This window comes from Chionomys nivalis, chromosome 21 (assembly GCF_950005125.1).
Source record: "Chionomys nivalis chromosome 21, mChiNiv1.1, whole genome shotgun sequence".
Lineage (NCBI taxonomy): Eukaryota > Metazoa > Chordata > Mammalia > Rodentia > Cricetidae > Chionomys > Chionomys nivalis.
The window spans coordinates 13,522,875-13,549,874 of record NC_080106.1 but is presented as its reverse complement, the minus strand read 5'-3'; the positions used below and the strand labels follow the sequence as shown (position 1 = coordinate 13,549,874).

General features: G+C 45.5%; 1 protein-coding gene across 3 annotated transcripts in view; it reads right to left on the bottom strand.

Annotated features, from left to right (window-relative positions):
* The window catches only part of Maf (MAF bZIP transcription factor), a 332,439-nt gene extending 317,575 nt beyond the window's left edge, over positions 1-14,864 (bottom strand). For 2 of the 3 annotated variants that reach the window (XM_057754222.1, XM_057754221.1), the window contains exons 1-2: positions 13,610-14,864; positions 1,176-1,236 (exon numbers count right to left, since the gene is read on the bottom strand). In XM_057754222.1, the coding sequence (XP_057610205.1) occupies positions 1,203-1,236; positions 13,610-14,709 (1,134 nt within the window). In that variant the 5' untranslated portion in view covers positions 14,710-14,864 and the 3' untranslated portion in view covers positions 1,176-1,202. The remainder of the gene's footprint in view (positions 1-1,175; positions 1,237-13,609) is intronic. The other variant, XM_057754223.1, reaches the window with a different exon arrangement.
* Between the last annotated feature and the right edge of the window lie 12,136 nt (positions 14,865-27,000).

The following is a 27,000-nucleotide window of genomic DNA, read 5'->3' as shown; positions in this document are numbered from 1 at the left end:
ATGCATGTACGGACGTATGAGTCACACTGCAGGAGTACACCAAGTTCAAATCTACCTACAGAAATTCCTTAAAGAAAACTGGTAATTTTTTTATAAGGTTAGCAGAGAAACCGTACTGTGTATTCGCGGCACGGTTATTAAAAATGAGACTTTCCTCATGACAGCAAATGTCTGTAAATAATCAGACAGACTTTTAAATAGTGAAAGCGAGCTCCGTTGTCCCCTCCTCAATATTCTTGTTCACTGTGTCCCTCAAGATCCTTCTCTTCGAGGAAGCACAATTTGACAGTGTGACCTTTACCCCTTTCAGTTTTGCTAGCTACCAAGAGGGGGAAAAACAAGTATTTCATGCAAATTTCTCAGCAAGCAAACTCTTTAATAATAATAATAGAAACCCTGCTTTGTTTCGCTAGCTAAGGAGCGCTAAAAGGGCCACATAAAGCCACGACACTACGCAGTGGTTGTCGTGAGAGCGTTGCCCTGACTCTCCACGTGGAGAGGGTTCATACTTAAGTTCATGCTGGGATACTTAGCGTTGAAAACACGTTTAAACAGCTCCGCTTTATTTTCTCGAGTAGATGAAAATCAGAACGTGGCCTTCCACGTGTCCCCTTCCCTCCCAGTCTGCCTTCGATGGCTGTGGAAGGCGGCTCCACCGACATGTGGGTTCAGAAGGAAAATACTCTGCCCTGAAACGGTGCTAAAGTGTCCAAATGTGAGAACAGATATGCTAAGCCATTGTAAATGTGGAATGTTCACAAATCCAGGCAGAACAGATCGAGACACCGGATGTCAGTTTTGCTCAAATTCATCCAGCGATCTGACATTCAGAGAGAAGGACTACCTGCTCCAGTGTGGATAGAGAGGTTTGTGGTACCCACGTGAGGAGCTGAGATCTGTTCAGATTGGATTAGTTCTTCTGTACGAGGCAGAGAAGAATGTAAAGAAATCAATATAGACCAGCATGCTGGTTCGCACCCAGATAGCCTGCGTCATTCTTGCAGTCACAATTTACGCTGCATGTGAGACACTAATGCCAGTATGATTGGAAACGGGGACTCCTCGTGTCTGAGGAGCGCAGCATCGCTTGCTGTGGCTTCCGTCGCTTATGTCCCCTCCCTCGCATGGGCAAATCCATTCAAACAAGCACATGCATATGGAAGATCCACGCGTACCTGTTTGACTCCAGGCAACTGCTTTGCTCACATCACAGATGTAGAAGAGTCCCTTGGGTACCTGATTCAGTAAATATAGTAAAATAAACAAAGGGTGATTAATATCCAGGAAGAGTCTTTGAAGGACAGTACGTGCAAGGTAGCTTAACTATCTATGGCAAGGCAGAGATGGCTCAAAGAAGCCCAATTTGGTCTAGTTGATCTTGCGTGGTGGTCTCAGCCCCTCAAGCCAGAAAAGGGGTCTGAGTGAAGGAAGCCTCCCCCTCGTGGTTATGACCACCCAAAGTGGGACACCATCATCCTGTATCGGCTTTGAAACTGTTCTCAGTTCACAGGAAACCAAGCAGGTCTGGGTTCCTAGAAGGGAAATATGAGTGATTTCTGGTGGGCTTTTCTTTGCCTTCCATTGCCAACTCCTCGGAGGAAGCCTAGGTCCAGTTCTTCGGGCACTTACTGTGTCTGCTTGCCCAGACTCTGCTCTCTCCCCCATCTCCGTGGTCTGTTTCACTAGCATTCCAGGTAATCACGACAGGTGTTCTCTTAACACTCAGTAGCATGTAGACACCATCCCTTTGTTTATTATTATTTTTCTGTTTAAATTAGTAACCAGGAGTACTCAGAAGGATCAAATGAAAATGAGGTTGCTTTTTTTATTTTAAAAAAGGACTTTTTATTTTACACTGAATAACAAAGCATACTGATTCAAAATGCTTACCTTTCCAAAAAGAAAATAAAAAAGCCCACTCATCCTTATTAGCTATACTCACGTGGGTGGCAAAATAGCATTCATTTGGCATACAGAGCCTAATATTTTCTAGACAGCGGCTTAATAACAAAACAGACTTGTCATTTCCTCCCCCGGATAGTCACACTGTACCAGTCCAGGCTGTCAAAATACATTTAAAATCTAATTTAAAATATTCCACGTGGTTTGGGGGAATCTGTGTACAGTAACTGCAATCAAGTAAGTAGTAAGTGGTAAGCAAGGATGTTTCATTATTTCCCTCCAATCTACCACACTTCTATCTGGACGGCTTTACAATGAATGGGAACAAATAGACAAAATACTCATTCCCACGCTGGATCCCAGAGGCTGTGTACTCTTCACTTAAATTGTCACTCTGCTCCGTGATTCTTATTTCCTGAATGTTCTTTATCTAATAAAGTGTAGGACTGTTTGGGAAAACAAATCCTGGTCCTGGTACCTGCCCAGACCATCGGGAATTAATCACGTGTTCTCATTTGTGTTTCCCAGTGAAACGCTTTAAAAACTGTAAGATCCACTTGTCTCGTTTCCATCCACTCATCTTCTCCAAAACATGCATGTTTACAAGAAAAAAAAAAGGAGTAAAAAAAGACAACAAGAAACACGCTGAAATTGTTTCAAAACCTGGAAGTGTGCCACGAAGATAAACTGTTCCTTACTGGAAGTTTAGATAGTTAATGACAAAACAAAAGAAAATAATTTTAAAAAATTAAAAATTTCCATTTAGGACGACTTTCTCTTTTTAACAAAGAGGTCTTGAGGGACAATAGGTTCTCCTAGGGAGGGAGGTGAATGGGAGGATATTGTAGCATGGATGATGGAACACGGAATAGCGGCATCAACTGTTTGCGGGATATAGCAAACATGTTAAGATTTGACCAGGAGGACTTGCACGAACTCAGATACTAGCAGGGCATTTTACAATTTTAGAAAAATATTACAAAGCAATAATTGGATGTGGGCTTTGCAAAAATGCCCCCCCCACCGTCCTTCCTGGCCCTGTCATTGATAGTATCTGTTATTTTGGGAGGAAACGCATCGGCTTCATTAAATGCAATATTTGGCATCTTGCCTGAAATCTCATAAAGTAGCTGTCCTCTTTAGATCGTCGGTGTCATTTTCCTCAAGATGACCTCTACCCGCTGGCTACCTGGGGAACCTATCCGATGATCTAGGCACTTACTTTCCAAAGCCTGTGGGAGGAGGGCCCTGGGGTTTGCACACCTGAACTGAGTCTAGAAGTCATGGCATTTTATTGCCGTTCTACCTACTTTTACCTGGACCAGTCACTGGGGAGAGGTGAGGGTCAGGGAAATCTCCAGTACAAGTGAGAGAGGAGAGTTTTCAGCTGGACCATGACCATGAAATCGAGGCCAGATTGCTGACAGCAAAGAGCCTCTCACCCTAACCACAGAAGAGGTCGTTGCTGCTTTAGTAGCGACACCAATATTCAAGTTAATATTTTAAAAGGGCTCAGTACCTTTACACCATAGTGAGTGCCTCAGAAAGGAGAAAGTAGGCCCTGAAAATATGTCACAGGTTGTCAGCTGTGCTTCCCAACGGCCCTAGTCAGACAGGGGGAGTGTCCCTTGACTTTCTTAGATGAGGAGTGTTCTGTGACAAGCAGAAGCAAGCCTAGTTCTTCTGCTCACGCAAGGCCAAATGGACAGAACTCTATCCTGGGACCATCTTAATTTCATAACGTAGAAACTGCAGATTTGTCTTGCACTTCATTGCGTTACCTCAAAGGAGTCAAACGGAAAAATAAATGGCGGAGGCCAGAATATTTTGAACTTGTTATCTAAAACCAGAATGACACAAAGATGGGTTTTAAAACAGATTTGGTATGGTATAGTTACCAGTGGAGTTTTTTTTTCTTTTTTCCTCCTGTCAAAAAGGGTTTTAAAAATGATCTAGCAGTATTAAGGTGTTTATATCTGATGCATAATCATTGTTTCGGTTTCAAAGTCTTCACCTTTACAGCTAAGTCCCGCACCGAGAGACAGAGAGTTAAAATATAGAATATTTATTCATTTAGACACAGGGGGCTGGCTACCTTCACCCCTCCCAAAGGGCAGTGCCTATGAGACAGGGGCTGCCTGGCTGAGACCATTCCCAAAGTGTTTCTTTTTAAAGGAGACAATTCCTAGGTACCGGCAGTTTGTCTGGAACTGTGTTAAATCCAGAAAAGGAAAATAACTGCTGGAGAAGCCCCCCACCCCCCCCCCAAAAAAAACAACTCACTCATCTGGCTTTGCTTTGCAAGGGGGCACCCAGCTAGAGACCATGGAAAGACCAAAGCATAAAGAAAGACTTTAAAATAGACTACCTGGAGTCCCCTGACCTCACTTCTCTTCTCTGTCTCATTAAAGCAGGGAAAGGAAAAACCAAATCTGGGTGATTAACAGAGTAACATACACACAAGCTCTAGAGCTCTGGAGATGCTTGTCTTGTTTACAGAAAGTTCCAGAGTGCTGGGAGGAAGAGTGGGGTACCAGGGGGAAAGGCGGAGGGAGGTCCTGGGAGCATCCTTTTTCCACCCAGGTCCAGAAGCACAGCTCCTCTGGTAGTTCTGACAGCCCAGAAAGTCTGCTCCTCCCAGACTCATTCTCTGGGACAACTTCAGCCACATCCCAAAGCACACCAGAGTTCTTTCCCTGCTGGGGTGCTGTGGCTGGGCCTAGTCCTAGGACCCTTGTACAGGACAAGTTGGTTGTGGCTACCACGGTTGCTCCTAGCACCAGGCTGTCTTCTGGGCCTCTCAGAGGTGACTCTGGTTCCTGGTCCCCAAACATGCACCAGCTTCTACTAGGCCTGTAGCCACAGGCAGAGCACCAAAGGACTTTCTGGAGGCCTAAGGAAGTCACTGGCCACAGGCAGCCATCCTGGCTCCCCCTGTCTGACAGTCTCTTCATTCCAGCAGGTTCCCATCTGCTGTTCACCAGTCAGGGAAGTCCCTGTACTGTACTCTGTCCAGTACTCTGATGCCTCAGTTCTGGTTAGGAACCGGGACCAGCTATGTGGCTGGTCCCCACAAGACAAGTGTATGTATCAATGGGCAGAGGTAGATGTGTGTTCTTTGTGGTGTGTGGTAAGGAGTGTCTGGATACTGGGAAAGGGGCCACACTCAGCCTTTTCCCTGGCTGCCTTTCTCTTCACTCCAAGCTATAGAGAGCTTTATACAGTGGGGCAACCATACACCTTCAGGTGCATAATAGGACTCTTCTTTGCGCATACCCTGCACCTGGGGGTGACTTGCAGTGGTGTTAACTGCTTGTTGGCTGGAAGATTGTGCCATTCCCGGGGGCTCTTTCATGGTCTGCATGACTGACATGGCAGGCAAGGGTGCTGACAATTTAGGGTGACAGGGTCAGGTGGTAAGGGGCTCAAATTTTGGCTCTGAAGGGCCTCACTGCTTTTAATCTGTAGGGTATGTAGGGGTCTGCCAACTTCATATCAGTACTCCCCGCAAGCAAATGCTTCCTGGGAGAGTCCCTAAGCATGACCCGAGATGACCCTTCAGCAATTGGAGGTCATAGGTCAAGGTTGGCCTTTGTCAGTAATTCCTTCCCTAGCAGTTGCAGCCTCTTCCTTCCCCCTGGGTTTTAAGCATTGATTAAAATGGCCTATTGTCTTGTGGACATCAGGTTCTTGCTTCTCCTGCTAGAGTTCCCACAGAAGGTCAGAAATCCACATCTGGAGGCTTCCAGAAGTAAATGCTGTCACCCAGAACCTGGGAAAACATTGTTTGCAAAAGGGGCATGTGTAACTTCATTCTGATTTTCGGGTCATAGCCATTCTTGACATGACATTTTCCTCCTCCCTGCAAGGTGTGGTAGCTTCTCTAAACCAAATGTGGGGAAATTCCTTCTTCCAAGAGCTCAGTTTGGAAGCAGGCAAGATTGGGAATCAGAATGGATTCCAACCAAGAAATCTAGGGACAGAATCAGCCGAGCCAGGCTTGGAGTCAAGGGTGCGTGAGGATTGCAAGCCGAGAACTGTTTCTTTCCACCCTCTGTTTTTTGTCCCAAAGCAGGGAGGCACCCCCGAGTCCCCCTTCTTGAATTAATGCCCCTTGCTTAATGGCAACTAAAAAGTCAAGATGGATTTGTACAGAGGGAAGGAATGCGATGTTGTAATCTAAAGTCTACTGGGGGGCATTTGTGATCTAACAAAACGGAAGAAAAAAACCAGAACGTTGAGTTGTGCGGGAGGAGGCCCTCAGCAGACGCCCCCTCCGATTTCAGAGAGGAACTCCACATTCCTATCACGGCCTCCCTCTGGAAAATGTGTTTGGGGAGTTTCTTAAAGCCGTCCAACTCCTGCACAGTTCATATAAACATCTGATTTCTGTGTGCTGTTGATGTGTGCTCTCTCTCTTGGCCTTGTCTGTTGTGCAAACCTCTCCCTCTTTCTCTCTCACACATGCACACACGTGTGGGCATGCACACACACACATGCACACACACACATGCAAGCATGCACGCGCGGGCACACACAAAGGGCTTTCAAATTTAACTGATCAAAAGCAGTTACGATGTCATGAAACCCCGTGCAGTGTATATACAAATATCAGGATATAGTGTCTGAGTGGGGCAAAGTGTTGCCCCTTTCAGGCAACTAATAACATATTCATAAACCCTCCCTCCAATTGAGGCACTAAAGGTTTCCTCAAAGCTCGCTCTCCCTTTGGATTCCTATGTAAAACAAAACAAAACAAAAAAGCAAGTCTGCATGTGTGCACTTTTAGAGAAGAGGTGCCCTGCCTCAAGTCCCACCTTCCGTACGTAGGCACTGAGCAGGTGAAAGCTGTGGAATTATTTATGCCGGGGATTCTTACCTTCCCAGTCTTTCTCCCTTCTCACCTCCTATAGCTATGGCAGGGACCTGGGCTTTGCGATTTGATTTTGCTTTGTTCTTCTGCTCATTCCTCTCTAGAGGGTGACAAGCACACACTCCCCCCACCCCCGCCCCGTTTGTCTCAAGACTGTGTTGCTTTATGTTGCAGACAACCATGAGGCAGCCCTACAAGCTAAGACTCCCTCACCACATCTCCAACTTCCCGCTAGAGTCAAAATGCCAGCAAGAGCCTGGTTTGTCCAGGAGCCTGGACGGAGAAAAGCCAGGAGAGATGGGAGAGAATCCTCCTTTTGGGGTGTTTTTAATGTTAGCCTTTTACAGATTTGTATTCAGAGTGATAAAAGTTACCTCTCGAGAAGGTAGATTAAGGCTTTTCCTTTTCTAGACAAATTGAAAAACAAATCCTGATTTCAATCAAAGGACCCTGGACTCTGTCCCCTACGGCTACCGCTCAACCCTGGACTTGGGACATCTTTGAAGGTGAGGATCAGCTAAGAGCAAAAATAAACTTCGGGGTTTTGAAGGAAAGCACAGTCTCCCTCACTGTCTTTAGGAATAAACTGGAGAAGCAGAAACCACTGGCTCCGACGGCAGGGAAAACTTTCCTAAATCCCCCAAACAACAAAACTAAATGATGGTGCTTCAGCCTAGAAAGGAGCTAAATTGTTATTTTTCTAATCAAATATAAGTCAATCACAGCGGGAAGCACTGAGAGTGGAGCCTCCAACGTGGGCTGCGAGGCACTTCCTATTGCTCTCGTTGACAGTTTGTGTAAGCACTAAGGCCTCGGAGCAGCAGTGTGAGTTTTTATGGACACAGTGGCCAGATGTCTGAAGGCTGTCACTCAGGAGTTTCCATCTTCCTTTCTCTTTCACTCCAAGGGGAAGAATTTTTTTTTTTTTAAAAAAAGGAAAGCAAAGATTCCAGAGTGACAGATTTTAAGGTATTGATTCGTCTAATATAGAGTAGGAATATTTTTATCAAGCTGAGAATTATGTGACTATGGAGGTAGGTTTTCCTCCTTCAGAACAGAGCAAGACAGCAAAGGCCCTGGATGCTCTGTCGGCGCTCTGTAGCTTTGGGATATGTCCTAAGCAACTTCTGAGACTTGGCCCAGGAATTGGCAGGAGGCTGGCTGGAGAGCCATACCATCCATGCCCATGAAGGTGAACACCATTTTTCTCTCCTCGTGCTCTTAACAGCAAAATCGGCGGTTTGACCAAAGGAAGTTCTATTTAAAAGCCTAAATATCTCAAATTGATGTTAACCACATAAGAAAGACTAGGGTAAAAGGTAAAAGGGGAGGACAGAACAGGATGTTAGCATCGGGCACATTCAGCAACAGACAGCAGCTCCCCTTGGAGCGTCTGTGTGGAAAGGGGCTCGGTGGTCACGGGTACCAAGATGTAAATGTCTAAGTAGTGGATTTATGGGTTGGGTACAGGTTGGGCCTATTTGATGTCAATATATTCAGATGTCAGATAGATATGTTGTGAAAAGTGGTTATGATTTGTTTTTTTTTTTTGTTTTGTTTTTGTTTTTGTTTTTTTTTTTTTGAAAAGGAGAAATGTACACAGGGCAGGAAATTAAAAGGAAGTGATTTTTTTGTGGAGGGTCTTGAAGAATAAAGTAGTAGGTGTCGACTGTAGGGAGGAGCACACAGAGGGTGTGGATTTAACTAACTACATTTTGCCCCTCACTGGTCTCATTTACAGCAGCTATGTCTGACAAATGACACGCTTGACATCACAAGAACTAGTCAATACTAGTATGACCACAGCCTTTGAAAAACTAAGGTCCCCAGTCACATAAATCTTCTGCCCCAGCACGGGTTTGGGGGAGAAGTCAATTTCTTACTTTTTTTTTTTTTTTCTTAGTACAATTCTCTGCCAGGAAAACAATGAAGATATACTGCTAAGAATGAGCAAGCCCGAAGATGCTTTCAAAATGCTAGCTCTTTGCTTTGGGGAGAGTTTTCTTTATAGAGATATCTGTACACACACACACACACACACACACACACACACACCACACACGTTCCAGAGGTTCTAATTCCAGTATGCTTTTGAAACTATTATTATATGTTAGAAGCTATTACGCCAGTTTGGTTGAATGCCTGGTAGGCAGATAAGCTCTGGGGCCCTTTCCTGTGGGTCTATGAGCCCTTTGGACAAGCGGTGTAGTTAATTGTTTAGTGTGGTGGTTATAGATTCATTAGCCTTCTTCTCTAACACAGTAATTTTTCTTTAGAAAGGGCACGAAGTGGAAATCATTCTCCAAACCCGCAAATTCCATTTTAATGTCCGGCTTACATACATCTTATGTGCATCTCATATCTCATGAGCACACTGGGCATGTGCTGCCGGGCTTCCCAAATGTGGCATAGCCCACTGGTGACTCCAGCTTGCCAGTGGGGCTGTTCCGTTATTGGAATGAAAGGAATTTTAACACTATTTAGACAAAGTTCCAAATGCAGTGTAAAAGGGAAAGCTAGACTTTCTTATGTGATTGTTTCTTTCCTCCTGCTTTGTTTTTAAACTTAGGAATCTCTCTGCAATAATGCGCATTGGGGCAGGATAGAGTTAGTTTTTGTTTAGTTCTGTTTACTATTCTCTTCCAAAGTTTCAGCACGCCTGAAAGTGTTTTCCAGTGGAGGTTAACTCTGTTTTTCAAGCCAGTGCCTTGGCCTCATTTTCACTCTTCTGCTGCTGCTGCTTTATTTCCTAATGTTTGGGGCCCAAACTGGCTTCTAATATTGAATTGCCTTATAGAATCCTATCAAGGTGCTTAATCATTTTAATTATTATGTAATTATGTTTCTCCACAACTCAGCTCACACTTTTTGATAAATAATTGCAGCCAGCGTATGCCGAATGTCACTCTTATTCTGAGAATATATCTGCCTGAAATCTCCCTTCTGGCTTTGAGTTTTTGGCGCAAGTGTCATACCAATTTCCTGCTCTCCAGAGGGGTGGTTATGTGTGTATTTTCTGGCTGTAGGCAGAGAAATAAAAACCTCTAAAGCTGAGGACGGCTAATTTACAGCATATTTGAGAAGTTTTGCAATTAAGATTTCTGTCTAGAGAAACTCAGTGTTTGGGGGACTTGCATTCTAGTTCATCAAGACAGGTTAGTATAGGAAGTGTCGATAGTGTCTTGTGTTCTGTGCAAAAGAGCCAGGAAGGCCTATGAGAAACTGCCCAGAATTCATCAGCCTGAAGTACTAACTACCTGTTTCCTTAAAAATCTGGACTTTACTATGGGTTACAATATTATCTCATTTTTAAAAGGAAAAAGAATTGAAAACAAAATGAGACAAAGGTCATTGTGTTTAGTTATATTTTCAAAATAGTGTTGGCTTTGTCTGCTATTCCATTAACTTTCAGGGAGGCCTACCAAAAGAGAAAATGGTCTGTATTTGTAACATGGTTGCAAGGATTTGTGTCAGTTTTAAGTGGGTCAGGGTTTAGGAATTCTACTGAAGGTAAAAAGATTTCTTTTTCAAGTTATCTTTCAATTAGATCCCGTTTATAATCTGGTTTGAGGACAAACAGTAATACATCAAAGCATAGCTTTTGCCCCATGAAGGTATTATTTTCTTCTTTATATTTTGGGAACTCGTGTAATCCCTAGTTTGTCTGTGTGGGGAGACAGCTCTTTGAATATTCCTAGTGAAATGTACTTAGATAACAGTTAAACCTGGCATGAACTAGACATTCTGTGGGGAAAGGGTAGGCTTTATTTTTCTCATTTAAAACAAATGACTTTCATTAAAAAATAAATAAATAAAAAATTCTTTTAAATTAAAAAAAAGTTAAAGTGAAATCAAACAACTTTGATTTGTACAAAGTGCTTATATTTAGTCTTGTCAAGGCCGTGCCAACAAGAAAATCAGGGCATGTAAAGGAAGAAGAAAAAATAATCACTTTTGGCCAAATGGCAGGAATTGTTTATCTTTACCATTAAATGTCTATGTTCTCATGCACCTCTGGTGAGTCAGATTTGCTGGTCCCATCTCTCTAGATGGATTTACTCCTGAGTCAGAAGCTCAAATCTGTCCAGAAAGATCCATTCTTTGTGTGTGTGTCTGTGTGTGTGTGTGTGTGTGTGAGAGAGAGAGAGAATGTGTATGTGTGTGTATCTGTCTCTCTCTTTTCTCCCTCTTTCTCCCTTTTTTAATGGCTCAGCTCATTTAGGGGAACTAAAAACTTTGGGGAATAAAAATCGAGATGTCATCATTCATATCTCTATTATATAGTATTAATGACTAAATGATGCCAATCTCCTCCACTCTCAGAATAGCCTATAACTTCACCTAGAGCTACTGCCTGCAACTCCCCTGTTCAGAAACCAAAGAGGATGCATTTTTGTACTTCACATTCAAGCTCCAATACATCCAAGACATGGGGCCCAGTTAATCTGTACACTAAGAAACGGAACAGAATCAAAAAAAAAAAAAGCAGTTTATTATTGTAGATTACTCTTTCTCTTGATATAACCAGAATTGAAAATGAAAGAGAAGCATGTAGAACATCACGCGTGGTTAGTTAGTAACTCAAGTTATAAAACAATTTTGCACAGCAAAATATGTAAAAGAAAAGTAACTGACAAAAGATTTTTTTATATTTATTGTGGTAAGATTTACTTTTCTTTCTTTCTTTTCTTTTTTTTTTTTTTTTTAAAAGACAGGATGTCAGTCCCTGAAAATAACATTTACTGGTTATTGCCTTTAAAAGTGTGGATTTTTTTTTAAGTTACAGAAAATCCAGTTCTGCACCACAACACAACTGTAAAAAATCTGCATTGCTTTAAAACTGTGCAGTAATGCCATTTTTATAACTGCATAAATTTTATTAGCGTTCTAAACAGTTTTGCGATTTTTTTCTATTATATGCTTGCAGGTTATATCTTAGTGCAATTCAGTCCCAAATACTTTAATTTTGGAAAAAAAAACATACATTTTTTGAATGTAAAATACCCCTACAGATATAAACAGGGGCATTTCCCCTTTAATACTTTGGTTTTCAATACAGTCCATGGTATAGCAAGAACTACACATACCCAACTTATATTTAAGTTGCGAGCACATGCTTCAGAAGCTACTTTTTAAACAGTCCCCTTGCAAACTCTACCCCCCTTAACATCACAACAGTAAACAATTTAGTGCATCGGCCTTTAAAAAAAATCTACAGCTACACAGACCTAACTCTTTCAAATTTATCTATGACATTCCTTTATCTGTAGCATACATTTTAACTGGGCTAACAGATTATAAAAACTATAATTAAATTATATAGGAAACCCATAGCATTCCACATTTGACAATGACCAAAAGCCAAAAAAAAGAATAATAATAATAAAATAAAACAAACCAAAAAAATAATTGGGGCAGATTTCTTTTTCTTTCTTCTCAAAGAAAAATTTAGACTGCTTTTGGCAACCGCACAACTTAAAGTGCCCCAAAGCAGGCCTCATTGTTACTAAAAAGAAAATATTTAATTTATGTTCTATAATATTTGCCATGTAAATTTGTAGCCCATTCTGGTATCTTTGACAAGGAATGCCTTCAGTGCATTTACAATGGGAGGCTGAAGTTCATAGTAACTCAAAGCAGACGGGAGTAGAAGCAAACTTTCAAGGGAAGAAGGCTTTGGGGTTGTACTTTTTCTGTTGTTGTTCTGAACTCAAAAAAGTCATGAGGCTGAAAAACAAAAGTATGGATGCCATGCGCTAAGTCTTCAAAAGTCCATTTCCAAGCCAAAAGGGAAAAAAGGAAAAAAAATAATTATACCATACATGTCCAGCATGCAGGTTTTTTTTATTAATATAATGTCTCTTTTCCATAATGTCTTTGAAACTGTTATAGTTCATTGTTGCTAAGACAAAGTAGCAAGCATCGTAATGCATGAGATGAGAGTAAATTTGTTTTTGTGTCTTTTTGTTTGTTTTTTAATGGCAGACTAAACTTCCAGATTTGGCAATGTAAGGCCAAAACTCAGGAGTCACACCCGAAGCTTGATGCAGGCTTGATTGTGGCAGGTTCAGGAGGGGCTTTAGTTCATTCTGTTTTAGCATAACAATGCTGAAAAACCCGGTGGAACTCAGCACGCTGCAAGGTCTATAGCATTTCACATTTTTTTTTTCCTTTGCAAACTCAATCTCACAGAAGAACTCAGGAGAAAGAAAAAAAACCTGCTGTTTTTCCTTTAATCTCAAGAACATGGTGCAGAGGGAATGAGGGCGGAGGTTGGGAAACACGGCAAGCTCCAAAAAATAAACAAAAACAAAGAAAAAACAAAAGAAAATCCAAACAAAATAAACACACACACACACAGAGAATGAACACCAGCTCATGAACTGAAAAAGGAGAAAGAAAGAAAAAAATACAGGCGATTGATGGCCGGATTCAAAGGTGAGCTATGTCCTACATGAAGTACTCTGCTCAGATCTTTGACCCTTGTGCAAGTCCTGGGTGTGTGTTGGGAAGGGGGCGGTGTTTTTTTTTTTTTTTAAAAAAAAAGAACAAAACAACCAAGCTAGCAAGTTATGGGGAATTCAGGTTGGCAATTCATGAGCCAGACACCCCCTTCCCTCCCCAATTCAAAACAGTCATCACCACCACAAGTTTGGTGTGTGTGTGTGTCTGTGTGTGTGTGTCTGTGTGTGCAAGGCCAAGGGGAGCAAACTCGCCAGGGGAGGGGGCGAGGTGGTGGCGAGCGCGGCCCTGCAACTAGCAAGCCCACTCAGGAGCCGGACCCCCACGGAGCATTTAACAAGGTGGCTAGCTGGGATCGCGTGTCACACTCACATGAAAAATTCGGGAGAGGACGGGTTGTCGCTGCTGGAGCCGTTTTCTCGGAACCCGCTGCTCACCAACTTCTCGTATTTCTCCTTGTAGGCGTCCCTTTCGCGCACCAGCCTGGAGATCTCCTGCTTGAGGTGGTCGACCTGCTGCAGCAGCTGATTCTTCTCCGACTCCAGGACGTGTCTCTGCTGCACCCTCTTGAAGCGGCAGGACTGGGCATAGCCGCGGTTTTTCAGGGTCCGCCTCTTCTGCTTCAGTCGGATCACCTCCTCCTTGCTGACCCCGCGCAGCTGCCGGTTCAGCTCGCGCACCGACATGGTCACCAACTGCTCGTCCGAGAAGCGGTCGTCGAAGTGCAGGCCGCCCGCGGCATGGTGCGGGTGCAGGGCGCCCCCCGCCCCCGCCGCGCCCCCGCCGCCGCCGCCGCCCCCGGCGCTGGTCGGTCCACCGCCGCCCGCGCCACCCGCGCCGCCCGCAGAGGCGGACGCGCCGCTCGCGGCTCCCGGGGCGCCGGCCGTCGGGTGGTGGTGGTGCCCCGCGGCGTGGTGGTGGTGGTGATGGTAGTGGGGTGCCGCGCCGCTCTGCGCGGCGGCCGCGGCGATCACGGCGGACACCACGGCGGCGGCGGGGCCCATCTCCTCGCCGCTGCCGCCCAGGGAGGTGCCGGCGCCGGCCCCCGCCGCCGCGGCCAGCTGCTGTGCTCCCCGCGCGTAGCCATCGAAGCCACCCTGGAGCTGGTGGCTGTTACTGATGAGCGCCTCGACCGCGTCCTCCGGGCTGAAGCCCAGCGCCTCGGGGTTGAGCTGCTGCGGGTAGCCGGTCATCCAGTAGTAGTCTTCCAGGTGCGCCTTCTGTTCGCTGCCCGAGCCCGGGCTGGGCGCCGAGAAGCTGGGAGACGGGGGCACCGAGCTGCAGGGCGTGCTCATGGGGGTGGAGGACAGCGAGCCCCCGGCGATGAGACGGCCACACTGGCTGATGATGCGGTCGGTCTCCACCGGTTCCTTTTTCACTTCAAACTTCATCAGATCGAAGTCATTAACATATTCCATGGCCAGGGGACTGGTGGGCAGGTCGGAATTGTTCATTGCCAGTTCTGAAGCCATCCTCCTGCCTCCGCCGCCGCCGCCGCCGCTCCGCCAGATGGGCTGCAGGAGAGGGGCCAGCGGGCTGTGCTGGGTGGCCAGCGGGTGAGCCAGCTTGCCGGGCTAAGGCGCTTCTAGCTCGCGCGGCGGTGTCTGTGGCCCGAAAGCTCGAGCGTGCACACACCCCCCGCCCTGCCCGCAGCCCCCCGCGCCCGCCCTCCCTCCCCCCTGCTCACGCCAATGTGCTCTCTCTCTTTCTCTTGCTCTCTCTCTCTCTCTCCCGCTCGCCCCGGGCCCCCTCCTCGCCTGCTCGCCTCCCTGAGCTCGGATCCCGGGCGCTTCAGGCTCGGGAAGGTCCTCCGCAGCTGGCGGTTGTGGTGGTGGCGATGACGGCGGCGGTGAGGATGCCGGAGGAGCCCGACCCGGTGCGCGGCGTCCCCGGCTCGCCGCTCCGCTGCGCGCTTTGCATAAGGAGGGCTCGCCTAAGCCGGCCGGGCTGCAGGCGGGGCGCGCGCAGAGGCTGCTCCCGGACTGGGTGGCGCGGCGGGTGGCTGTCCCGGAGGTGCGAGTCTCGGCACCGGGATAGTTAACACTTCACGCTTCTCTCCTCTTCTGCCTGGCTCTTATGATTACTATTATTATTTTCTCTTTTCTCTCTCCGGATTCCTCGCGTGCGCGCGCGCTCTCTCTCTCTCACCCTCTCCCTCCGTGCAAAGTGCAAGACCGAGGTGCAGGCCGGCTGGAGGCAAGGGAGGGGGGAGTTTAGTTCTTTCTTGCCTTTTTTCCTTTTTTTTTTTTTTTTTGGCTTTTTTTTTTTTTAAAAAAAAAGCAAAATTGCAAAGTCCTGGGCCAAGGCGAGGCCGAAAGCAATAGGGTGTGTGTGGGGGGGGAGAGGCCGAGCGGACTAGCAGCTCAAGCTACAGCTCCAAGATGAAAAAAGATTTTAAAGCCTCTGATCCAGCGAGAAGAGTTTAAAGCAATTGCTGAGTTTTATAGCACCCGTGACGTCAGACTCAAATGGGAAATTGACTGGCACTCTCCTCCAATGGGAGGCGGCGAAAGCGGCCACGATTAGCATAATAGTATAGAAACAAGGAAACTTTTCGGAGCTGTCAATCACAGCCCAATCAGCTGACTGTCAGCTGGGACAGGCTGGCTTAACCCTTGCGGCGCCGCTGCTCCGGGGCAGCCAGGGAGTAACATCCCCCACCCCAGCCCCGCGCGAAGTTTAGTGCACCAGGGGACAGAGTTTGCTAAAAGGGCGGCTGGAATCCGGGAGGACTCGGGAGGACGGTTTGCTTTTCTTCGGAGCTCGAGAGAGGCCTGCCCTGCTGAGCCGCAACTCAGGCGCTGCAGAGATCCGCCTGAGCGCTCCTGTCCCTTGCCGGTCCCGCACCCTGACAAGGTGCTTTTATTCGTCTTGCAGTTTTTGCTTTTTGATTCGCCTTCAGCATCCTCCGTGGCTGTTGGGGGGCGAGGAGGGGGAGGGGTTACGTTCCTTTACAGAATCTGATGCTCCCGGCCCAACTTGGCTCAACTCTTTGTCCCTCTCCTAGTGAGGTGATCAGATGGGGGCGCCAAGGGTGCGGGACCCAGAATGCGCGCGGCGCGCGGTGCACGGTGCACCGTGCGCCTGCACTGGTTTGGATTTCGCGGGGAGAAAAAAGCCTGTATGACTCTCTTCAAAAAAACGAGGGGGCATAAAGTGTTTGGGGACGTTCTATGTAATGACTAGCCCGCTGGCATCTTCGGCCCTTGGAGAGAATAATTGGTCGGCTTTGCCAGCAAGTTGATTCCCGAACGCTAGGTCAGTCGGGGCTCAGTTCTGAGGCTCCTGACTCAGGCTGGGAGTTTAGCTTCTGAGAATCATATTCATCCTCCTTCTGTCTTCTCTCCTCCCTTCTCCCCCCCCCCCCAAGTCTTTCCTCTGCCCGCTTTGCTATCCATCCACCATCCTTTCCATTTGTGAAACTTGAACCGTGCTTGAGAACCCGCCTCCCCTCACCAATGCCATCTTCATCATTATGAAATCCGAACCCTGTTTATCAGGGTCCTGGGCGCCCTTTGCCCTCTCATCTGGTTTAATTATTTGGTATTTTGGGATTTGGTGGTCAAGTGGGGGGAACAATACCTCAGAGCCTTCCCTCACTCTCCTCCAAGGGTTAAATTTTAAACTGCTTTCTTCTCTGAACAAGTCCGGAAACCCAGAGTGGGGGTGGGGTAGGGTTGCCCCCCTCCCGTTTCAAATATTAATAACCGGTTTAGTTTTCTAGACTGATTTCTTCCAAAGTTATGCAAAAATTTGGGGGCAGGCAGGGAAAGAAACAAAAAAAGAAAAGAAACTAACAACTCTTTTCTAAGATTTTAAAGCGATAGGCAAGTCGAAAGAGCGGAGATTGACGGGGAAAGAAAGGTTGTCTAAAGCTGCCCAATATTTGGAAGACGGGTTCACCTGCTTGGAAATTGGGACTATAGATTTCGTCGTATAAGGAAATGCATTTGGTGTTAATCGTATTTATTTTAACTCTATGCGGGATGTCTAGAGGGGTGTACTAAAAAAAAAAAAAAAAAAAATCCGAAAAGCCTGCAAAAGAATCCAGAGTAAAAACTATTGTTGGATCGAGTTGGTTTTCACCTCAACAGCGCCACCTTTCGGCAAAGGTTAGTTGAAAATTAATCTGTTTTTGAGAAAAGTGCGAAGATGCTGATTTTTCAGGCAAGGGGGCAAAAGCTAGCAAGACCACAGTGGGAGAACCCAATGTTTCAGGAAAGGGCCTACAGAAACTGCGAGTAGGTGCTGAAATCTTTTTTTTCCCTCTAATGGCCCACTTCGTTGCTTCGGAAGAGGTCCATAGACTCAGTCCTTGGAGGATGTCATTTGAGCGGAGAGTCCTGTGCACATTAATGCCATGTAACAGGGCCCAGGCTCTTTCAAATCACAAGGAAGGAGTTTTAACCGGTTTTATGGCAATAACAATAGAATTAAAGTTCCTTGTAATTCAATGGTATGAAACGCATCTCTCATAAGCAAAGCTATTGTGGTGGTATAAAAATCGTTTATTTGAAAAGTAACTCTCAGGAAAGCCTGACTTCTGACACTTAAGTCATGTATTAAGCCATCTTCGTGAATATTGTACCTAAGTGTGGTCTGAAATCCCCCCACCCCATAGCATTTTTTTTTCTGTTTATAAAATGGCGTTGGCGGTCACTCACAGGCTTGGGACATCAGATTAGACCATTGTTAATTTCTCATCGGCAAACTCTGGCACCCCTCCTGGTAGACAACCTGGGAAATACGTAGAGACATCTTCATTCTAAAGGGCCTGCTCTGTTGGTATTTTCTAGACATGCCGTTCTTTTACACTGTTTCTGCAGTGATTGTTTATAAGGGTGGTTTCGGTTTAGAGGAGTGCTTTGTTGGGGTGGTGTGAACTGTGTTTAGTTCCACTTTAGGGGAGAAAGAGTGAAGGCTATGTCAATATTTATGTGACCAGAAAAGACGCCTGGCTTGGCTTCCCTCCTCCCAAACAATATTCCACCCAGTAATGAAGCTAAGGATGGCAGTATACACTGGAAAGAAAAGCCAGTGTTTAAAATCACAGCAATGCTGTGCTGGTTAGCCGTGGGTTTTCAGGTCGTTCTAAAAATTGTTAGCCATATATGCCTGATGTTTATGTTTCTAAGTAAAATACGAATATGTGTCCTTAGAAAGAATTCATTTTTATGATAACTTTTAGGATTTTGGGCATCAAAATTTTTGTTAAAAATTTTGTTAAAATTCTTGTTAAAAGCTGTAAAGTATAATCCCTGCTCCCCCCTCAAAAAAGGCATGTTTTGGGCCAGTGGCATGGAGACTGCTATATTTATAAATAAACATCATTTTATGAACAAAAATTGCTGATGTTGGACACCATGCCCTATAGCTCCACGGCCACACACCCAATTGTCACAATTATATACCATTTCTAGACATTCAGGGACCACATCTGGCCAGCTAACTGTATTATTATCTACACTTTTTTTACGGTTTATTTTTCATTCTTGCTATTGTCAGCCATAGCATTTTTCTTCCTCTTCTTTTTCAGAGCCTTTTACAAGTTTCCATTTTTGTTTGAAAACGAGAGAGAGAGAGAGAGAGAGAGAGAGAGACAGAGGAGGTCAAACATGTTGTTTAAAGACATGTAACTGGAGGGCCTTAGCACTTAGGTGCCATCTTTGCCCCTCTGCATTGTTCAGTGATGCACAAGGAGGAGTCTAAACATTTACAGTGTGCTGTTAGCAGCGTTTCTTTGATAACAATTGCAAGCTCTCATTTTAATTTAGTCCCATTCAGGTTCCTGATTCCCCACAATTATAGCAGGCCACAGTGCTGGCGACTTCTTTGCTAGCACTGTTTGTTTTTCTTCTAGCCAAGCCAATCTAATCCAAATACAATATGAACCCTCTCACTCCCGTATATACTTTAGTGATCTCCGACAACTATATACAGGGATTTAGAAAGTGCACGTTTGTCATGACAGACCAATTCAAACTGGTAGCATTAAAGTTTCTGAAAGCCATGAGTATTTGTATAACAGCCTGGGTGGGAAGAAGGCCATCGGACTGGTCGTTCGAGGAGACCTGGAAACATTAGAGCGAGCAGCCATGATGCTGAGTCAATCAATCTACAGACAGCTTCACGAGAACAGGGATGGAGATGTAGACGGCCTGTCAAGTCTAAATTGCAAATATTGTAGGCTAAAAGGACTATACTTTTCCTCATCACAAGTTACTACCCCTCAAACATGTCTTGTTTCAATCAGACATCCAGAATCTAAAGTGAAGAGGGTGTATGTAGCTCGAAGCTTCCGAGGGCTTTGTTTTTGTGCGAGCCGGTTTTACGGTGCTGAACTAACCAGTGTCCACTAAATCTCGGTAGGAAACCGACTCCATTGATCTGCAAGAGTTCCAGAGAGGTCTGGAGTGATAAGGCTTACTCGGTTCCTAGGTCTAGTGTTAGATAAATCCTTTTAGCCGTCTTCACTTAGCAGGGTAAGTAAATCACAGACTGCTGTTAGCAGATTCATGAGAGAAAATTAATAGAATCAGACGAGATAATCTGATAAGGGTAAAATTGCTGAGGAAACAGTCTTGGCTTGCATCAGAGGGCGAGAAACAACAGTCTGATTACGAACAGTTGTTATGAATAGGTGAGTTATGGGCTAAATAATCATCAGAGCAATTCAGTCTTTATTAATTTTTCTCTCTTTAAGCAATTCACAGTTGTAAGTTAGAGCCATTCTCTTTGAAGACACATCTTTTATAATTTTTATTAGAGGTAATTTATTATTTGCGTTACCTGTATTTACTTCATAATTGAACATTTTGCATTCAAATTTATGTAATGCATTATGCCGGAGAATATATTTCTGCCTGATTAGCATAAATAGTCACTTCATGAATTACTAACAAAGTTTATCTTAAAATATAGGTTTCTTTTTATTAAGCGGAACACAAACATATGTACAATAAATTCAGACCTCTTTTTTTTTTTTTTTCTCTAGTGCCATTGGCGAAAGCAAAGGGTAGACTAATGAGACTCCCAGGCTTTTTTCCAAGGCTAACACTCAGATGGGGGACTGTGCAGAACAGGGCGGGAGAATGGCAGAAGGTTCTCGGCTCCTCAAACAATGCTAAGGTTATTTATTGGAGGACGCTCACAGAAAGCATGCGTTCTCAGCAAACAGCGAATATCGTCATGTCTCCCGCCTGGAAGGGTGAGGACTGGGAAAGGACATTAGTAGTAATGACAGAGCTTGGGGACTCAGCTTATTTTCTTCCTATGTCATTTGTTTTTGCCTCTTCAGACTTCTTCCTTGGAATATCTGCACACGGCCTTCCGTGGTCGATCTGAGCTGTGGAAAACTCTGCTGTTCCCCGGGGCCGATGCAGCGGGTTTTGCTCATCTCTCCTCCTTTTCTGCACCCCGCGGACCCCAGGCGTGGCCTGGCAGATGGAGGCTTTAATTTAATAAATTGCTTTGGGGACACACGACTACTGGAATGAAAGGGTTTCTTTGGGTTTCAGACGGTGGGCAGAGATGTAAAACGCTGGAGCTCGTCTCCCCGCTCTTGACATTCCAAATTAACAGATTTCCACACTTGACTCTCTTTTGCCCTTTCTTTTGTCAAGGCACAGTCATTTCCTTAGATTTTCACCCCGTTTTTTTTTTTTTTCAATTAGAGACTGCTTGTTCTCTGTCCTTGCATTTCCATCCCTTTTGATCCAATTCTTACTTATATGGGGAAGGGAGGAATTTAGCTCCAAAGCCTTCAGTCCTTCAAAGATTTTTATTGTCTTCAACTTAAACTGGATTTTTTAAAGGAGCAGGGGGCAAGGGGACTGTATAGAATGCATACACAATAAGAAGAATCTCTAGGCAGCCCCTGCCTTTCTTGGTTAGTTATTTGGGACACCTTGGCAGCGGGGTCAGTCGTGTGAAGCGCTGTTCACCTGGTCATAGGGTGCCGCTAAGCCCTTGTTCCAGAGGCGTCTAAAAGCCATTTAACCTAGGAGCGCAATGCAGTTCTAGCATACACCAACTGGGCTTAGACGCACTAAACTTGTTTCAGATCGAGTTTGGCTGGAGCCTGAGGCAAGGAGGTCCTTTCTGGTTCTGTTTTGTATTGTTGTTGTTCCTGGGTGCATCATGGGTGCCCTGGAGCTTTCTCTTACACTGTTCTGTGAAGGCACCCAGAGGGTTCCTCATCCCCACTCAGATAATAACTAAAGGTAGATTGATAGGTCCTATCATGCTTTATTTGTCATGCCTCTGCCTCGGCTGCACATTCTCTGTTGACTAAGTGTGTAAGTAGAAATAAGACAGTGCACAAAAGAGCTGCTAGGCTTCATTTCCACCTCGGGCTGTGGATCTTGACTTTGGGCATCAGCCTCTGTCATATAACTATTGGAGTCTGGGCTTTACAGAATGGAATCATGGCGTGGACATGGGTCCTTCTTGGTGTTCTCTTCAGAATGCATCTGCGCGGATCCCAAAGTGGACTCTGGGTGCTACTCTGTTTGAAAATAGAATTTACTTGATGGAATCCCACTGGAGGCCAAGGTGTTTAACCCTTTCTCAATGGGTAGAGCGGATGTGCTGCCAGAGGCTGCCATGGCCCCCAGAAACAACCATGTGAGCTTTTCTCCAAACCAGAAGAAAAGAAAGGAATATTAATTTAGCATGCATTATAACTGCTACCATAGTGGTGTAGGCAGAAAGTATATTATTATTATTATTACTATTATTATTATTAATCAGAAAGATCCATGGAACCCAAAGTGCCCAGGACCTACAGGAGTCCACATGCAATTCTAACATGTCTTTTGTTGCCTCTGAGCATGCTCACGGTCTGTCAACTTTGTCTTCTATCCTGCCCATTCATTTTCTCAAGAGTTTCTGAGGTCGTGAAAACAATGACTGTTGGGCCAGCGAGATAGCTCAGTGGGTAAAAAGCACTTGCTATGCCGGCCTAATGTCTTAAGTTCAATCCGCAGAACTAACTGTGGAAAGAAAGGACCGACTCTCCAAGAGCGTCTTCTGGCCTCCATGGGTAAGCTGGGCATGTGCATGCCCCTATGCACCATACCATGTCACACACTCACACACACAATATTTAATAAAAAATTTAAAATTGCTTTGTGTTTTCTCTTTTAGCATTGGGTCAACTCCCTTTCTGTGTATTCATTTTGATTGTATACTCATGAATATGAGTATATGCATATGCTCATGTGTATCAATAAAGTTCTCATGGGCTGCAGAGTCCTGGGGAAATCAACATCTGTCCCCTGTTTTTTGCTTCTTCCAAACAGACTGCTAGCATTTGTACCTCTGCCATGCCCCCTGGTTGCTGTCTCCCAGGTAGGACCACATGATCACTGCTGTCCTCTGAGGGCTCAAGTCCCAGAGTTAAGCCCAGTTGTCCAGGCTGTCTTCCCATCACCCAGCAGGTGTGACACTCAGCCTCCCTGGTCACAGCATGCCTGCCCTTACTACATACCAGCATTTCTCAAGCTTCTCCATCAGACATGCGACTCCAGGGATTGGTATCACATGTGTGGTGATTGACCCAGGCCTTGGGCCACTTCTCACATCTCCTATGTGTCTCTTCATGTGCTCATAGTTTTGACCCTGCACGCAGAAATGAACAGCCGTTCCGGAAGGCCCTCTCTTCTTCACTTCAGCCTTTTTCTTGCTTCCCCTCGTCTCTTTGGATAAGAATGTGGTGTTGACTAGTTTTAATTTGCTTCCCAGCTTTGAGTCAGCTGCAAATGAGATTCATGTTTGCTTGTTTTTTAATGACTTAGCCTGTCTGAACCAGATCAGTATACCCCCATGTCGGAGACTGTGCCCAGGAAATGTCTGGTACAGCCTGAGGACACCGGAGAGCTGGACAAATGGTTGTTTCTCAAAGGTTCTTCTAACTCTGTTGAAATGCCAACACTGAAGGGCCAAAGTCCTGCGCTTCCCAGGAGAGTCTGTCCCTCCCTAATCCCTTAGTAACTGTAAAAGTGATCCATTGGGTCATTCAAATTCCTTAGTGGGCATTTTAAACTGGCGCAGCTTGTTTGATAATTATGGTGTGTGTGTGTGTGTGTGTGTGTGTGTGTGTGTACACATGGATCTGTTCAGATGCCTGTGAGTGGGTGTACAAATGTTTGTATGGGGACTATAAGATAACATTAACTGTTATTCCTCGGGTGTCATGAACTTTGTTTCTTTGCTGTTTGAGACAGGGTATTTTTTTAATTAAAAATTTTCAAAAAATTTTGGAGAATTTTATGTGTGAATACTGTATTTATATTATTTTCTCTTTTACTCTCTCCTCTTCCAACTCTTCCTATGTCCTCTCTTAAGTGCATGTCCTCTCTCTCTCTCACACACACACACTGACACACACACACACACACAAACAACACCTGCCGAGATAATTTACTATTGTTCGCATATATCTGTATTTAGGACTCACTGCATGGGACTCAAACCCTGGAGAAGACTGATTCTCCCCTCTCAGCTTCATTAATTGTCTATAGGATTTATTATTGACTTGGCATTTGCCAGGCAGGCTAGACTGGCAGACCAGTGAGCCCCAGAAATGCATCTGTCTCCTAACAAGCATGTGCTATTGTGCATGGATTCTTTTAAAATGTGGGTTTGGGGGAAATCACACTCAGGTCCTCAGGCTTTCATGGCAGGTACTTTACCAAGTGAGCTATCACCCAGCCCTATTGTGATGACCTTATTCAATTGCTCCATCTGGGTGTCAGACATGTATCTTGCTGATAGATTCTAAAATGACTTCTGCTTTGAATGGCGTAGGTAAAACTTTGTACTGGATCACAGATCGTGATATGGTAACCTCCACATTTTACAGCAGCCTGAGTCTTCCTAGTAAAAATCCACAGCGTTTGTCTGAGATTGGGATCCCCAAGACTAATGGCAAACAGCTAAACCCTGGAAGAGCTCTGGGCGGGTGACACAGCTCACTGGAGATCCGTTTCTCCTCTCTGGTTTTGCTTTTGCTTAGATCACCAGCTTTCCTGCTTTTTCCTGATGCCAATTTTGAGGGCTGGAGGCTCCAAGGCATTTTCTGGAACAGAAGAGCTCTGAGTGTCACGTGCCTGCCTTTGAATGCAGCTTGTCTCTCTGCTGGTCTCTTAAAGGAACCTAAATGTGCAGTTTTTGCAAAACCTCCCCTCTGAGGCTCATACTTCCCCTCCTTTTCAGAGAGAGCAGCAAACAGCCCGTAGGTTATTTATGACCTATGTCTGACTTGTGCCCAAGAGAGTTTGGCACACGTTGGTCAGCAGACCTGGTCTTGGATTCTTGGGGCCCAGGAGAATGGAGGGGATTCTTTAGAGACCTGTGCCTTTGATCTCAAAGAGTACTGAAGCAGGGACAAGATAGATTGGTGGCTCTGATCATGAGGCAATGATCTAGCAAGCTAGGGGGCAGAAGGAGTTGTGGGGGAGTAGGGGACACTGTTCATGTTGTATGCCTTTCTGGTTGCCTTCTTCTAGCTCCTCTTTTGGGATACAAAAGGACTAGATTGGCTAAGAATTATACTGGGTGATACTGTGGGCATGTCCCCACTCTAGGTCCCCAGAGCTCATTGTGAGACAGGTAACCAAAATGATCATCCATAAACAGGATGAACCACCGCAGAATGTCCATAGGTGACAATCACTGAGTCAGACAGACACTTTGAAGTCACCATCTAGGTGAAGTCTGAGTGGCAGGACCACACCTCATGAATCTCCAAGCTGATAAGCAGCTTATTCATGCAGATATTATTCTGAACACTGGGCAGTACTGGGGCAACCAAGAACCTCAAGGATTCCTATGGATCACCAGCTGGTTACTTCTTAGATCTGGTAGGAATCCTGCTTTTCCTAGGGCTGAGAAGCCTACCTAAGAATCCCAATAATCCTGGGACAAGTGTCTTACCTGAACATCAGCATCTCCCTCAATCAGAGGTAGACAGGGACTTTATGAATATGACATACATAGGTACCAAGTGCTTGGCATTTTGCCTCCTGTGTGGGGTAAACACAGGAGAGCATATTCTCTCAGTGTGTACCAGGGACTGCATGCATTCAGTTCCCAGCATGGACTTCAGAGTGCACTAGAACTTGGAAAAAGCCCACCTCCCCTTCCCCCCTTCCCCTACCCTCTCTTTCCTGAAACTCAGGGTCTCCCACACCTAGAATTCTGAGTGCTCTACCTTTCTTGCCTGCAATCCTAATTACTGGCTCATCTACATCTTTCCTCGGATCTTAGGGTTTCTGTAAGAAAGAAGCCGTATCAAGTCCTTTTGAATAGTGTCTCTCAAGACAGGCCAGGCACACAGGGAAGATTCTGGCCTTGAGTCCTAATGGTGTCTTGTTAGCTTTTTACCCCCATAAGCACCTGGAACCCTAACTATCAGAGCAACTCTTGTCTCTTCTCTTCATAAGTGCTTGGTATACAGTAAGCGCTCAAGATATGCTTATCAAATGAGTGACTTATCAAATGATCGCTCTGATCTTGTATAAAATAATCTAGCCAGAATGTTCCAGGAAAGACAACTTGAATAACTACAGGGTGGCCAACCACTCTGTCACATGACAATTTTCGTGTTCGCCTCCCACCCGTCTACCTGGCCTGTGCCTCCGTCACCAGGGTACTACTTCTTTGGTTCCTTGCATAGCTTACATCTTTCCAGGATGGAATAAGCAGGAAAATATGATGGAGATGCACAGGTCCAGGAGACAAGTCCATCTTGCTGGCATGCATGGCTGGGTGCAAGGAGGGATATGCTGAAGCATCTGGGTATAAGTAAGGTGCCTGCTGATGGGAGGGCTCTGCTCCAACTTTGCATCATAGCTGCTTCCCTGGGGCTTCAAGGCACAGACACGGTTTTGTAAGACTTCTTTTGTAATACCAGGCCTGTCCCCATTTCAACATGTCCAGATCCTGCCCGTTTCTCCAGGCACGGCTCACGGGCAGTATTGCACCCAAAGTTCTTAGCATCTGCCATGCTTTTGATAAAGGTGAGCACTGTACTGCCATCTCGGCTCCTGTAGGTCCCCAGGATGCTAGCTCTGACCCTTTCAAGAGTCACACAGCACGGCTCTCGGAAGTAGCACAGAATCACAGCCAGGCAGGGCTGTGGTTTTTGGTATGTGATCTTGGAGGTGATGTCCATGTGACTTTTCTGTCTCTGGGTCTCCCTATGTATAAAGCAATGCTATGCAACCAACAGACGGCATAGGATCCAAAGCTCCAGGGATAGAGATGAACCTAGGGCTGGCTGGGGACAGGTGTCATGTGTTATCATTGGAACTGGCTTCTCTCCATCTATGTAACCTCCAGGAAAGACAACCTTCATGTGATCAAGATGGCTAGAGCCACTCTGACCCTAAGCCCTCCAAAGCTGGATCCAGGGAGTGAGGAGAAACCTCAGTCAGGGTCATCAAAGCCATGGTTTGGGTGCCAACAGGCTGGCTCATTTGTTGGCTCATATGCACATCTCTGAGCCTGACCCCATGGCAAAGTGATGACATGTCAGACTGGTTTAGACTTGGACTCAGAAAGTGAGAGGGTCAGGAACCTGGGGAACTATCTGAACTTTACTCAGGCAGCCAGGGGGAAACCGTATCCTAAGTGATCTGACGGAGCCAGCCACCAAATTACAACATTACTAACAGCCAACAGGTATCTGATACTCACCAGGCCTTGACCTCAGTTTGAACTCATTGGACAGTCATAATAGCCCTATATTTATGTCAATA